Below are 15,322 nucleotides of genomic sequence, written 5' to 3'. Positions count from 1 at the left end.
TAAGAATTTATTTCATTTTAAGTACATACAAAAATATAATGTACAGGACACAAGAAACATTCTTAAGACATTTAAATGACATTTAAATCCTAAGGATGTTTCCCTTGAATAAAGAGTGCGTTCATTATTCACTGCAAGTACTGAAAATCTATAGTTACATTTACTATAAATTTTCAATATGTGTGAATATAATGAACGCAGCAAAAAAGATCCATCTTTTATAACTGAATTATGAATAGTATATAGCCGGTCACAGAAAAATTGCAACTTTATTTTTGATGGGTTTCGAAATGCAGCTTGCTCATCGAGCGATTGATTCTTATTCATAGATCTATAAATAAAAACCAATTGCTTGGCGAGTTCTGGCTGCATTCTGAAACTCATAAAAAAAAGTGTTGCAACCTTTTTGTGACCAGCTGTACATTTTTTAGCACTCAAAGAGAAATTTATGTTTACGTTAAATTTATGTTTATTTGATAAGAGCGCAAAGAAAAGTTTTAATGCAATTCACAGTGCAGCAATAAAAGATAAATTTAAGGTAATGCCATGTTGATAGGATTAATTGTTACCAAAATCTTAAAGAACAGATTTTAACAAAAACAAAAAAAATTTACATTTTGTTTGCACTCTTCTTAGCGGTTTTTATGCACTCGAACCGATATGAATGCCCACGTTCGAAGAGAAAAATCAAAGAGGAAGTGCACCGTTCGAGTGCATGAAGTGCAAGTAGAACGATTCCTTTGTTTCCACGTTCACACGGTATGGTGTACGATAGCACCGCTAGATGTCGTGATGATTGCCCACACTGTTCGACTTCTTCGTGTATACACACACACCATATATATATATATATATATATATATATATATATATATATATGCAGCGGTCGATATCAAAAGGTTCTCAGACTTCATTCAGAGACCGGTCGCCGGTGAATTTCTGTTCTCTCCTCGTCATTCTTTCGTCTTTGGCGGTTCGCAGTCTTCTTTGAGGAAGCTCTTTCAAGGTAATCATCATTATTCCGAATTTTCTAAATCGTTTGTTCGCCATTCGTCACACAATTTCTCAGTGGAATTGACGTTTTGTTCAACAAAATTGGGACAAACCAACGACATGAACGACGCCGGATGATCGTTCTAGTTACAGCTGCCCTTTTTTCTCTCTGAAAGTACAGTCGAAATTCGACTGTAACGAAGCTACTCGTGTTTTTATGGTCGAAACAGACGAGAGAGTCCCGAAAACGAATTATATAATTCGGAAGTTCTTTCTTTGATGTATAATACTGTTTCGCACTTCTGTTTCGCGTGAATTGCGCTTTATTTCGTAACACCGAAGGTCAGTCGAGGAAGAGAGAAATAGCGATATAGAGAGGATTCGAGATCGCCACTATTCAGCATCGTCACAATTTGGCAAGTCACGCTTTACGAATATTTCTCATGATCCGTCAGAACGAGTCGGAGTTCGTGGAGATTACGAGATTTACGAAATAGCGAATTTACTTGCATTATACTAAACCTACTGCATACTGAATATAAAGTCTATTATATAAAGTCAACAAAATTAATGTCGAAGCATATTAAATATTTTAAACGATTAAATATTCAATAATGATAACGTTATTTAAGAATATACATGTATTATTTCAACAGTAAATCAATTTGATAGATATATTTTATAATATATTCATATTATTTCATTCAAAGTTACATTATATCACTGCATTTAAATACTTAATATAAATAATAATCTTTTTAATATGTACTGATTTAGTATAATGTGAGACTCGCACTATATTAAATCATTCACACTATGTGTGACCGAATTCACTAACAATAAAGTCCATGACGCAGGAAAACGTAAAGGTCTAAGCACAAAGAGAACTGTAACCGACAAGTAGATCAATGCACTATAGGTTTGTTTTTTCTATAGCTGAACTAGTATATACTTTTGGAACCTAAGTGAGACATATATATATTTGATATTTGAAAACAAGAAAGAAGTTTTAATGTAGTCTAATATAGTAATAAAAAAAACAGACTGGTGAAAATTACGAAAATGATCGAATTTACTATATTTATACTTGATAGAATATTTATACTTGATTGGTTAACACCTGTGAGTTTACTCATTTTTGTAATTTTCACTTCGTCTAAAGAACCCCCCGTAATAAGTCCCCTGACGTAATTGTATGTATGCCAAAATTGTGTGTCGACCTATGACTACAATTAACGTTCCATGACTCGGTTACAGCCATCTTGTGCTTAAGCCCTAAGGCAATAGAATCCACTGTTGCCAAGTCTGTTCGAAAGTTATCCTTCATATTGTGATCTATATTACGATTTTTTTCAATATTTTAGCTATATTTTAGCTATAATTTAGACTATTTTTTCGAAAATATCTTGAAACTAACGTGGTTCTAATATTAACACATATAAAAAATAAGAGCATAAAAAACCACAGCACAAGTTATAGTTTGTGATATTTAATTATTATTACAATTATTAATTATAATTAAAACATTAAACGTTTCGGCCACAATCTGGCCATCTTCAGTAATTCAATAATATTCTTAAAACGCAGAGTTACATCTAGTTGACATTAAATTCAACAGTCGAGAGTTGTAATTAAATAAACATGTTCTTTTATATGTGAAGATGCTTCATACAGTAATGTTACACCGTCAATTGTCATATTAAGAAAAGTGTAGAACAAGAATTTCCAGATTCTAAATAAAATTGTATATATTAAAATCTTCTAGTCGGAATATAAAGAAATACAATCATTATCTGTTTTACAGCAAAAAAACCAAACGATGAATCTCCGAGATTTTAATATATACAATTTTATTTAGAATTTGGAAATTCTTGTTCTACACTTTTCTTGATATGACAATTGACGGTGTAACATTACTGTATGAAGCATCTTCACATATAAAAGAATATGTTTATTTAATTACAACTCTCGATTGGCCGACTGTTGAATTTAATGTCAACTAGATGTAACTCTGCGTTTTAAGAATATTATTGAATTACTGAAGATGGCCAGATTGTGGCCGAAACGTTTAATGTTTTAATTAATGTAATAATAATTAAATATCACAAACTATAACTTGTGCTATGGTTTTTTATGCTCTTATTTTATATGTGTTACTATTTTTTCGTATTTTCCTCTCCAAAAGTCATCCAGAAATTCTCTTACTTTTTGTATCTCCAAAAAATCTCCCGGCAAAAAGAAAAATCTCCAAATCTAATAGAAATTTTGCTAAATTAACAATGCTAAATAAGATGTAAACAGTAAGCGAATTGATCACACGATAGAAAATGCAAAATTTTTGCCTTTTGTCTTCTGTGATTGGCCTGTGATTCGTTTACTGCTTATGTTTTATGTGCCTTATGTTCTTTGTGTTTCTGACTTAAGGCTTTATGCACAGTGGAAGAAAATTAAGAAAATAGGAAAAAAATATTAAATATTAGAAGTAGGAAAGTTGGAGCTTAGAAATTTAACGCAACACAATACAATTAAGATAAATATCTAATATTAAATATTAGAGAAATAAATTAGGATAAATATCTAATATTAAATATTAGGTCATTTAAAAAGTATTCGCGATTTTTTGTTCAATTTTTGATTAAAGAAATAATAATTAGAGAATATTAGAGAAATAAATCAAGAATAAAAATTTAACGTGGCGCATAATAGATATAAATAAAATATCATCCTCTCCTTGCCTTTTGTGTTCTTTTAATAAATTGTTTCCATATTTGGAATGTAATTGCTCTTTGATTCTTTCAACGTGATCGATCAATTTTTGTATATTGCAATATAATCATCTTTCTCGGAAATGCTTGCGTAGCCGCAGCGAAAAGAAAACGACATTGATAAAGAATTCATGATATATTTTTTAAATGGATTTCAACGTTCTATCGTAACGCGAATTAACGCAATTCACCGGCTTACGTAGTTATGCAGAGCGATAGCAGTTGCACGTATGGATTTATGCGCGATAATCTTCATCAGCCAACGTCAAGCGAATTTCCGAACAATTACTGAACATTAGCCGTATTATCCCGTGAGAATTCCTTTGAGAATATCTTGTCATTGAAAACGAATACAATCGGAATCTAATGAGATTCTAACGGAAACATAACATTATAAACGTGAAGATAACAAATCGAGTTTGTTAAATATCATTAATTTCATGTCGTATTATGCATTAATTTATTATATCAATCGCATGCAATATAATAGATTGCATATACAGTTACTCTCTAAATCTTTAGAGTGAATCTCATTTTTAAAGATTGAAATTTGAGCCGGTTTTGAAAAATAATTATGGACTGTGTTAGTTTATAACTTATTTTATAACTTATTTTCAAACGCTTATTTTTGCTTTTTTTATGAAAAAGTTAATTATTACAAAATTGCAAAAAGTGTTATAGAAAAACTGGTGTATTAGCTGATAGAACATACTTTTGGTTCGTATTAATTCAGCTGTAAAAAGTAAACCTATTACTGAGTATACAAGAGTAAAAAATAAATTTTGCAACATTGAAGACACTTCACATATTTTTTTTTTTTAACTGAAATAGAAGGAAAGGAATGCAAGGTTGCGGTTATCGCTGAATGTACATTAATAGTTAAAATTGTGGTCGGAATGGAGTCGTCTGACAAAGAAGTTTCGTTTCAATGCGAGGTCGTCTGTACGATTAGACGAAGTATCCTTTTCAATGATTCTACGCGAAGTCGCTTTACAAGCAAAGCTTTTCCTTATACAATTTCTTTGTATGTGTGATTTCTCTTTTTTTCTTTCTCATACAAAACCTCGGTTTATATGTGTCTGTTTTATATATCTGTGTGTGCGTGTGCGTGCGTGTGTGTGTGTGTGTGTGTGTGTGTGTGTGTGTGTGTCATTGTGCAACCTAAATCCCACTTGATGTTCTACTTCGATTAATCTCTCCTATTCATCCTGGTGGTCTCTGGGAAATATTGAATCAAATTTTCTTTGAAGCGTCATTCTTGCATTATCAGAATTTAAGAATTATCGAATTAATGTTTTATGTTATTTCGCACAGAACGCGTAAAAAGATCTATGTAAATTTAATTCAATACTTAATGCAAAGAAAGATATGTCTGTCACTGATTTATGATCAACTGATATGCCAAATATTCAAATAGATAAGCTGACTATTTATAAAATCTTTTTTGTAACCACTTTTGCAGATAATTTTTTGTTAGATTGACGGTCCATTTAAATAAAACATTTATTTACTCTCACAGATTTCGATAAATAAATTGTATGTTTAATCCATTCTGAATACGTTATTTTTCTACGATGTTACCGAGTTTTTTTCGATTGTGTTATTTCTTATCCATTGAATTATTACCGCGATCGACGTTTTATTCATTTTAAATTATTAAATATTTGGTAAATGGAGATAACGACACTCGTCGTGTCATGTGAATTTGATAATATATGACAAGTCTACACGAAACACGCGAGGAACTTTACATAGATTATCGTTGAATAAATGTTTAGCTAATGGCGGTTATCGTGTGAATCCACTCATACTAAGTATTGACTTAATTCTGTTTACTTTTTTGGCATATCAGTTGATTAATCAGTAACAGACATATCTTTCTTTGCATCGATTAAGCATTGAATTATTTAATCTGAAGTACTTTTATTAAAGCATGATATTCCCGTCATGGCATTTCTAAAAGTCTTGTCACACAATTTGAAAACTTGTAAATGGTTACATTTAGAATCGTTTCTTTACAAACATGTTAAAAGGATAAAACCTGATAGCGAATTCAATTGGATGCATATTAAAGCCATAGTACACTGATTTAATCTGTAAAAGTAAAATATAAATATTTTGAATTATAAAATAAAAATTTTGCTTAACAGCATAATAAAATGTATTGAGGATTTCATGATTTAATATATGTTTAATGTTTACATAAACATACATTTTTATGTTAATGTGTACGACGGCTTTAATGTGCATCAGTATGGAATCCAATCGAATTCGGTATGAGACACAATTAAAAAGCACAGAAATCATAGGCAAAATAGAAACAAAAAATGAAACAATCATTTGAAGTTATCAGAAATGTATATCTTAGTATCTGTATATTGGCTTCTTTCAATTATATCTCAAGCTTTATTTGGATTCTGTGCGCGAAGATAAAAAAAACTCTGTAATGAATTTATTGAACGAATTTATTGGCAAAATTTCCGAGAGAAGAGAACATTTCGTGTAATGATTCATTAGAAATAAGCTATGCATTATGAATGCATAATGATAGCGTGAATCTGTGAAAAGTAGACATTATAAGTTTCTCTGTATTCTGGTTGTAGCGACTAAAGCAATCATGCCAGTGCCTCAACTCCAGAAACCGGCGCCCGCTTTCACCGGCACTGCTGTTGTGAATGGACAATTCAAGGATATCAAGCTCTCTGATTACAAGGGCAAATATGTTGTGCTTTTCTTCTACCCGTTGGATTTGTAAGCATTACGATCATATTTTCATGGGCAGGATATAACGAGACAGTTATACAATTCTCAATTGCTGTTACAAGAAGTGTTGTATAATTGCTTAACATTTGCATACACTTGGCTCTTAATTGATTCATTTGAAACGATAACAAAAAGATACATGTTCTATTCTGAGAGATTATGGAAAAAAGGTCTTTTATGTTTTAAAATCACTGCTAGTTACATCAAGTTTAAAACGAGTTGTGTTACGTATATATTTCAATTATAATGAATAATTCCTAGATTTAACGAAAAAGTATTTAACGTTCGAGAGATTTGTAGGAAAATTTAAAAAAAAATTATATATCTTTAAGATATATCTTTATCTTTAAGATTTCGGATGAATAGGAAATAGAGGCAGTTTAGATAGATTATGATTGCATAAATATTTTGCCACAGCACTTTTGTGTGCCCGACGGAAATCATCGCTTTCTCCGACCGAGCGAAGGAGTTCACCGAAATCGACTGTCAAGTGATTGCTGCATCTACCGATTCCCACTTCAGCCATCTCGCGTGGATAAATACACCGCGCAAACAGGGTGGTCTTGGCGAGATGAACATTCCTCTGTTGGCAGATAAGAGCTGCAAAATCGCCCGTGACTATGGTATCCTCGACGAGGAGTCAGGAGTTCCCTTCCGTGGACTTTTCATCATCGACGACAAGCAGACTTTGCGCCAGGTCACCATCAACGACTTACCCGTAGGAAGGTGAGACACTTGCATGATTATTAAAACTGCAGTAAATTTATAAAAATTTGTTTTCCATCTCGCAATATAAGCTTTCAGAACATATCATTCAAGCATAGCATTGATCGTTATAATACAATTTTATCGCTAATAATGATTTTATGTTGCATATTTTTAGATCCGTGGACGAAACTCTACGTCTAGTTCAAGCATTCCAGTATACCGATAAGCACGGCGAGGTTTGTCCAGCCGGTTGGAAACCTGGCAAGAAGGCTATGAAACCTGATGTCGTTGGCTCGCTGGAGTATTTCAAGGAACAATAGACAATAAAAATCGTACAATATTTTTTCATATTTACTGTTAATTATACTCGTGTGTATATGTGTTTTATACTCTTTCGCTGCTGTTCGAGTTAAACACATTCACTTCTGTTTCTATTTAGAATAGTCAGATATACATCTCGCGACATTCACATTGAAACATCCGTCTTTAATTTAATAAACGGATTTATTTTCTATATGTTCTTGGAGAGTGTTTTATCATTTCACGTAGTAGATGAATTAGAAATTACTTCATATCAATATTACGTGCCAGACGAGCGACAAAGATTAGTTATGATAACGAGTATCAATGTGATTAACAAATATTGAATCGGCGAAACAAAAATTTTGATAAGGAAAAGATTTGAATAATTACATTAAAATGCAAAGTTCAAGTCATCGAAAATTCCTTATTTTTAACATGTTTGGTAATGATAACTCAATTTTTTTTTTATTGATCTCGTATTATAATTATAATAATTAAGACATATATAGGCGATAATTATCGCGTACGAAAACATTCCAGTATCATTTTACTCTTGTTTAACATTCGGAGGCATTCGAATAGTGTTTTCGAACACAACCTAAATATAAAAATCTGCAAAAGTCGAACCGATAAATTGTGGACAACTTCATTTTATGTTTGACATTTGATTTAATAACCTATTTTTCGACAAATTTTTTACTCTATTGTGATAAGATAGGCACTATATCTTCATGAGTGATTGCGAAACTGCAATAACTGAAACAGGTAAGGAGCCAAAAATTCGATTTATATTCTTTTGAATAAATCGCTTATTTTATCAGTTACAAGACCTGTCTAACGAGATATGTTACGTGACTTTGACATTACGCAATGTCTAATTTGCATTTGTGAAATATGTTTTGCTAATTAGAAAAATATCTAAAAGTACACTTTTTCAATTTGTAAATTTAAGGATGGGGTATCTGGCATTACTTCATCGTTACTTTGTGCGGTTTATTGTCACTTGCGGAAGCAAACACTTCTCTGACTGTTCCCATTGTGGCATCGCTGATAGCGTGCGATTTAAAGCTCAACAGAGATCACGCCATAATACCCATCGCTCTTTCCAGTCTTGGTATACGATATAAAAAATTGCTGTTTTATGAATCTTATACTAAAAATTAGCTGAATTAACAATTTAATTTAAATTATTTTGTTGAATTAATTATCCAGTATGAAACGGGAAATATTAAAAAATATATCATTTACATTTCTCGTCTCTGTAAAATTTATCGTAAAGATTTTTAGTTATAAATATATTAATATATTGATTTGCTATATGTTTTTTTAAATATTGGGAATTTGTTATATGTTTTTTTAAATATCAGGAATGGCAGTAGGTGCTTTTCTGTTTGGAACTATATCAGACATTGCAGGCCGTAAAAAATTGATCCCGATTACTATGGGCATCGTGTTTTGCGCCTTAGCTTCTCTTTCCTTCGCTCAAGTCAATTTTTTGATAAATTTGTCAGTATTTATATTAGGAATGGGGTAAGTTCCTATCCTTTTATAATGAAAGCTATACAATTCAAGACATCTTACGATGACATTAAAACGATAAAAAAATGCATGATGAATTACGAGTTTGAAAAATATTTTTAGTCATTATTTACTTTTTATATTTTGATTCATATTTGCAAATCTTTATTTGTCTTCATTTATCATTGCTTATATAGTAACAAATGACAAAGTTTTTGCTTACATATTTGATATACAAAGAAACGAAAAATACTATGAAGACGAAATTCGACAAAATTATTTCGAAAAAACTGTTTGTCATACTATATTATGTCGATTATATTTTTGAATAAAATTTGATTAACGAGACACATTATGTGACTTTGACATTACACAATATTTAATGATTAATTTACATTTGTGAAATATGTTTTGCTAATTAAATAAATTGATAAAATATCTAAAAGTACACCTTTTCAATTTGCATATTTAATGAATGAGGTACCTAGCATCTTGGCTTCACTCGTGCGATTTACTATCGCTTGCGGAAACGTCACGATATTGATTGATGCATTTGTAATTGCATGATAATGAAAATGCGTGTTTATTAATGGAATGATTATGTCGTTGATATAGAATTTATGTTTATAGAGTAGCTGGAAATAATATCGTTCTGAGAATTTATCTTATCGAATGCTTACCAATGAAAAAGAGAGGGACTTGTTTAGCAGTAATCGACATGTTTTGGATAGTCGGCTATTTATCAGTCATAGGTAACCAAATGATTTTACAAATAATTTCTTATAATTTGCGTTAAATTTATTAAATATCACCTTTAATTATTAATTATGATTTTAATTCAATTTTTAATTTAATCTTTTATTAAATATTTTATATTTCTAATATTAACATTTCGGACGCGATAAAATATAATTTCAATATGTGTAAAAAAAACTCGATTACTGGATTACTAATTAACATACATAAATCTTTTTTATTTTTGCATCATTTATTTGTTTAAAAAATTACAACGACTTTTAAAGATAATCTTATTTTTGTATTTTTTTTTTTTAATTTAACATTAATGGGATAAGAAAATTAGAAGATTCAATTATAGACGAAAATTAAAAACGAATTAATCAGTCGATCTATGTATATGTATATATTTATTCTCATCTAACTAAATAATTTTAAACATTATAAAATACTTTACTGGAATTATGTTTCTGTCTCATCGGCAGTTTTATGTCGAAAAATCTTAGAGAGACTCCTTTGTTTGGAAAGGCATTTCCTGGTCCATGATGCCGTCCATCATACGTATGTTAGATAAGGAATTCCGACCAAGTTCCTGGCGAGTATTCGCCATTGTCTGCGGTATGCCGAGCCTAGTGATCGCCTGCATCTCAGGTCTCCTACCTCCGAGTCCTCGATATTTGTTACTTCGTCGACGACCGAGACAAGCTCTCGCGGTACTCCAACAGATGTACGCCATCAATAATTTGAAGCACACCGATACCTATCCGGTACGGCGTCTTGACGCGCTTTGTCGAAGAAATCTTATTATTTCCTAGTCGATTTCTTCATTTGCTATCGTTCAAGTCTTAAACGGAGGATTCTTTAAGCTTGGTTGTGGAAAGAAATAAAATAGGAGCATAGATAGTAAATATAGAACAATGTAGATTGCAGATAAAGATAAGAAATTAACATACACAATTAGAAAAAATTATATATTTTTTACAGTTAGGAAATATTTTAACCCTTGACCTGTTTGGATCTATTTAACTTAAAATTAATTTATTTTATTACTAATATTTTATTTAAAAATTTTTCCTTAGTGTTTAATGACTGTTAATATAAGATTTTTTCTGTAACACTTTATTTTTTAGAGCTTTTTATATTGACTCAAATAGTACGATCGTATAGTAAATTTTGTTTAACATGCTAACGTACGTATATAATTATTTGAAGTGAAGTCTGAGATGAATAATTATTTTCTAATAGATTTTATATTATATTTGTTAACTTTTATTTCTTCGGAATTGTTCTCTACAACTCAGATCAGGAATTTAGAAAGCTGCGTGCGTCCAGATGACGAGGATGAAACTGGCAGTATTCAAAGGTACTTTATGAAAATCTGGGAACGGATTCACAGAGTGTACAAGCCTCCGTACAAGCGTGTGACATTGTGCGGAATATTAGCGTGTTTTCTGCATTTTCCCGGGTAATAAAAGAGGTTTCTCTGTAAGCTATCTGTCTCTTGCACTTCGATTGCAAGAAGAATCACGATGTTTAAGATTCGTTTGGCTCGCTTTGTGGAACACGCACGTTCTCCAGGAAATGGAAGAGCGCTACGTCGTAAGCGGCACATGTAACGTCGACATCCAGAACATGGTATTGGATTTTTTGCGAAACTGTGATAAGGTGAACGACGCTCGTTTCGAACTGCTGTTGCTGGTATCACTAGGCTACGTGTTAGGAGAGACATTGCTCATCGTTGGAATCGATGTCGTTGGCAGACGGCCGTATTTAAGTAAGCATTTAAATGGTCGCCAAGAATCGCTATCACTATTAAGATCATCAATTAAAATGCATTATTTAATTGACTCAAAATTCTGCATTCTTTGCCCGAAACATCATTCTTTATTTTCTAATATTTACAGTTCTCAAATTATCAGTCGACTTAATCTTTTTTTTTTATAATTGCGAAGATATTATTTTAACTCTCCGGAGTTGATGACGAGTTCATTGAACTCAATCAATAGGATTAACAACATTATATTAGGTGTAGTAAAAAGAAATCCATCTATTAAAAATAATGGATTTCTTTTTACTACACCTAATATAAAATAATATTATAATACTTGTTACTAATTTTAAAAAGAAAATATGTTATCGTTATTTAGATTGTAACAAATTGTTACTTGTTCGTTTTTTTTTGTAATAATATTTCTATTCAATTCAAAATAATGCGATTTATTGAATATATATAATAGGAGATTAAAGTAATCATAAAAATGATGGTTGAATTTATCATAAATGGTAAAATATAATGACGCTATCATTACTGTTACAGATAAAAAAAAGTAACGATAACGATAACGATAATATCGCATTACAAATAATTTCAAGGAATTCCTAATCTTGTCAATCAATTATATTTAATCATACTTTATTACATTTGCAAATTTAATTTATTGTTATTAAAATAAATTTAATATTCATATACACATTTTTTTATGTATAAGTTATGTCATTTTGATTCCTAAAATTAATTAGTACCGAGGTCGGTATAAATTAATTGGGTCTCAGACCCAACATTAGTGACTGTTACAAATTTTGATGTCAGCTTCAGAGTGTTAATATATTTTGTGTATGTATAGGATGTCCCGAAATTCGCAAATTAAAATACTACAACAAGTAAATTCACGAAAAATTAAGTAAAAAAGTGTACATTTTTTTACGTGTACATTTTTATTTCAAGCAGTAATTTCCGAAATAAAAGATTTAAATATAACCAATTATAGATTACATTTGAACAGCCACCTGTTCATGAATCGCGCGTGTAATATATTAGTAATCGAGCACTTCAGCGTTTAAACGTAGTCTGTAATTTAAACTCTTTATTATTTCACAGACTATTGCTTAAAATAAAAATTTACAAATTTATTTAATTTTTACTTAATTTTTTTTTTTAAAACTTTCTTAGATTGTAGTATTCTGATTCACAAATTTCGAGACACTGTATAAAAGGATCTCTTCTTCTCTGATTGCTTTCAGTATTTTCGGGACTGGCGGGTGGCCTGGCCTCGCTCATGCTTATTTTTCGGTTGCACCACGCGATTCGTGTAACTCTGTCGTCGATTTTCCTGGCCGCTTACGCTATCGGACACACGACGACGTGCGTTTTGCTGCTGGAAAATTATCCCACCGCTCTGAGGTAGGTCGCGCAAAACGGAACGGCCGGCACGTTCAGCTAATCTTAGACCATCAGACGCGTTTTCTGGAATCAAATGTTTGCGAAGACGGCGATATAAAACTCGTAGTTTCTGGTACCAATTTCCAGAGGCACAATGATGGGTCTGATGAAGATACTTCCCTACTTGACGCTTTTCGCGTTGCAGCTCTTTATGAAGACGACCTGTCTTCTAAGTATAATCGTCGCGTCGGCCAGCCTAATAGGTGCAAAGAAGTGATCGTTTGTCATATTTTCTGTATTAAATATTAAATATCTCTTGCAGGTGCGGCAATCGCGATGCTATTAGTGCCCAATTTAACCAGATTACCGATGAAGGAATAATTCACACTTTCAGAAATGTAAAAAGAAGAATTCCTACGAACGAAGCGACTGTATTTTGTCTCGAATAAAATTTTATTTTGCGTGCCTTTCCTTTGCCAGTGTCTATTAGCATTGAATTTATTAAATTGCAATTATCTCCGAGTTAGAATTATCAATTCAACCCTCCGAAGCTGACGCTTAGAATCCACTCACACAATTATCAACTTCTTTTTTTAAATATTCAATAATTCAAATTTATGTGTTGCATGTCTACAAATCTAGATTATTCTTATTAAAATATAGTAATCGTTAGTAATTATTCAATCAAACCATTTTTCTCAATGTAATAATTACACTGAAAAAAATTTCTGGTTGAAAACGGACGAAGCAGAATTTTCCAATTAAATTTATTAGAATTCTAATTAAGATACCCAGAATTCTGAGTTGATATAATATTTCTAGGAAAATCTACTAGAACTCATATTTTTTTACCAGAATAATTATATCAATCAGAATTCTAGTTATTTCAATTAGAATTATATCAATTAGATTTAATCAGGAAATTCTGATTTATTCATTTTCCACCAGAATTACTGTTTAATCCAGACTATTTTTTTCAGTATATGTTACAAATTTTAGCGTCAGAGGATTATTATCTGGCTATTGGGTCTTGTTTTACATTTTCTTAATAGACCCACACAATTCTTAGCGATTGCGAGGTTCTTCGCAAGGTTCTCCATCGCTCGGCGAAAGTAGCACGTCGAGCTTTATGATCGGTAGCGTCATTCCGCGGCGCTTATAAATAAGGACCGCACGGTCGCGTCTTCCCGCCGCCTTCCCGTCTATTTTCGACGGGAACAGGAAGAACGCTCTCGCGAGCAGTCGCGCATGCCCGCGCCTCCCGGCGCGAGACTCTCGTCTCGGCGTCGCGATGCCTTTGTAACTCGTACGTGTACTCAATACACGCACACACGCATCCGCCGTAAATACATACGGCGAATGCTCGTCACCGAAAATAATTCGGCGCGCTATCGCCGAAGTCTCGAAACGCGCGGCGTCCGACGAGCTTCTCGCTCTCGCAGCGAAGAGGCGACCTCGCGAGGTCGCGCGAGCGAATTCTCGTCGCTTCGGAGGCCGTCGCGAGGGCAAGACGATCGAGAGTGCGCCGGGAACGTGAATCTGCGAATTTCAGTCGGTGATCGAACGAAAAAATAAAAAGCAAAGGAGGCCGTCGTTCTCACATGGATGTAATCGCAACCAATTAATCGAAGCTCCGTCGAGAGTCTTTCAATACCATTGGTGTACGTGGGTGGTAAAAAGTAGTAAAGATATTTTTAGTTTGAATTAATTGTATTTTGAAAAAAGAACTGTATGATGAAATAAACTTTTTAAAAATGAAATTAATTTTTAATTTTTAAAAATTAAAAACGAGGCAGACCGTCGAAGGATGTAACGTCACTCTCTTCTTTGTGTTCGGATAAAGACGTGGAGGAAATTCGGACGGAGTGTAACAAAGAAATCGTGCGCCGCGTAAAACAAAGGTATTTTTTTAATCAACATAAATAGACATGTTTAAACCAGCGATTTAAGATTAATGCAGCAAATGTTACATGCTATAATAAAATTTAATAAACTTTGGCATATTAAATTCTTGAATACGTCACTATAAAACATCAATCGGATAAAAAAGAAACCAATGAAGAAATTCGATGAAGCAATCATATAAAGACTAGACGGAAAGCGTAAATTGTGGTGGAGAGTCTCAGTGACACATAAATAAAGAAAGGAATTGATGTTTCTTCTTTGTACTTTTTGTGCTTTTCTAACTCTTATAGCAAAAAGAAAAAGCGCTTCGGAGAAGCGGCGTTAGTGCATTCGGACCCATTACCGCGCGTTCGCTTCCCATAATATTTATACGATCGGATGTTTACGGGAGGAATCAACACTTCGCTTGTACCATCAATTTATAGATCGCATTTCCGTCTGCCAGAGCGTACAGAAACAAATCTGACAACGA

The 15,322-nt window shown here is 32.3% G+C and overlaps 2 protein-coding genes across 3 annotated transcripts; both read left to right on the top strand.

Moving 5' to 3' along the window:
• The first annotated feature begins 853 nt into the window (after positions 1-853).
• Prx2 (Peroxiredoxin 2) lies at positions 854-7,743 on the top strand. 2 transcript variants are annotated; one of them, XM_011062409.2, is made up of 4 exons: positions 854-1,006; positions 6,362-6,509; positions 6,939-7,247; positions 7,405-7,743. In XM_011062409.2, the coding sequence occupies exons 2-4, from the start codon at positions 6,376-6,378 to the stop codon at positions 7,547-7,549; spliced, it is 588 nt and encodes a 195-aa protein (XP_011060711.1). In that variant the 5' UTR covers positions 854-1,006; positions 6,362-6,375; the 3' UTR covers positions 7,550-7,743. The 2 variants fall into 2 exon arrangements, with proteins under 2 accessions (XP_011060711.1, XP_087270652.1); XM_087414526.1 differs by lacking the exon at positions 854-1,006 and adding an exon at positions 1,266-1,409.
• A 151-nt stretch (positions 7,744-7,894) lies between these two features.
• On the top strand, positions 7,895-15,152 carry LOC105149768 (synaptic vesicle glycoprotein 2B). The gene is made up of 8 exons (XM_087414527.1): positions 7,895-9,062; positions 9,681-9,802; positions 10,314-10,552; positions 11,087-11,250; positions 11,324-11,559; positions 12,807-12,966; positions 13,093-13,208; positions 13,268-15,152. Exons 1-8 carry the CDS (start codon positions 8,902-8,904, stop codon positions 13,324-13,326), a joined length of 1,257 nt encoding a protein of 418 aa, XP_087270653.1. The 5' UTR covers positions 7,895-8,901; the 3' UTR covers positions 13,327-15,152.
• The last annotated feature ends 170 nt before the right edge of the window (positions 15,153-15,322 follow it).

This window comes from Acromyrmex echinatior, chromosome 16 (genome assembly GCF_024713525.1).
Source record: "Acromyrmex echinatior isolate Ae372 chromosome 16, ASM2471352v2, whole genome shotgun sequence".
Lineage (NCBI taxonomy): Eukaryota > Metazoa > Arthropoda > Insecta > Hymenoptera > Formicidae > Acromyrmex > Acromyrmex echinatior.
Note: the sequence above shows the minus strand (reverse complement) of the source record. Positions and strands in the feature narration are given on the sequence as shown.

What these genes read in the sequence shown, in the direction of transcription:
- Prx2 (XM_011062409.2), top strand. Translation starts at nt 6,376, where the DNA reads ATGCCAGTGCCTCAACTCCAGAAACCGGCGCCCGCTTTCACCGGCACT. An exon ending in TTCTTCTACCCGTTGGATTT is followed by an intron (nt 6,510 to 6,938) that starts GTAAGCATTACG and finishes ATTTTGCCACAG; the next exon opens with CACTTTTGTGTGCCCGACGG. An exon ending in AACGACTTACCCGTAGGAAG is followed by an intron (nt 7,248 to 7,404) that starts GTGAGACACTTG and finishes GCATATTTTTAG; the next exon opens with ATCCGTGGACGAAACTCTAC.
- LOC105149768 (XM_087414527.1), top strand. Translation starts at nt 8,902, where the DNA reads ATGGCAGTAGGTGCTTTTCTGTTTGGAACTATATCAGACATTGCAGGC. An exon ending in TGTTTTCTGCATTTTCCCGG is followed by an intron (nt 11,251 to 11,323) that starts GTAATAAAAGAG and finishes ACGATGTTTAAG; the next exon opens with ATTCGTTTGGCTCGCTTTGT. An exon ending in CGCGTCGGCCAGCCTAATAG is followed by an intron (nt 13,209 to 13,267) that starts GTGCAAAGAAGT and finishes TATCTCTTGCAG; the next exon opens with GTGCGGCAATCGCGATGCTA.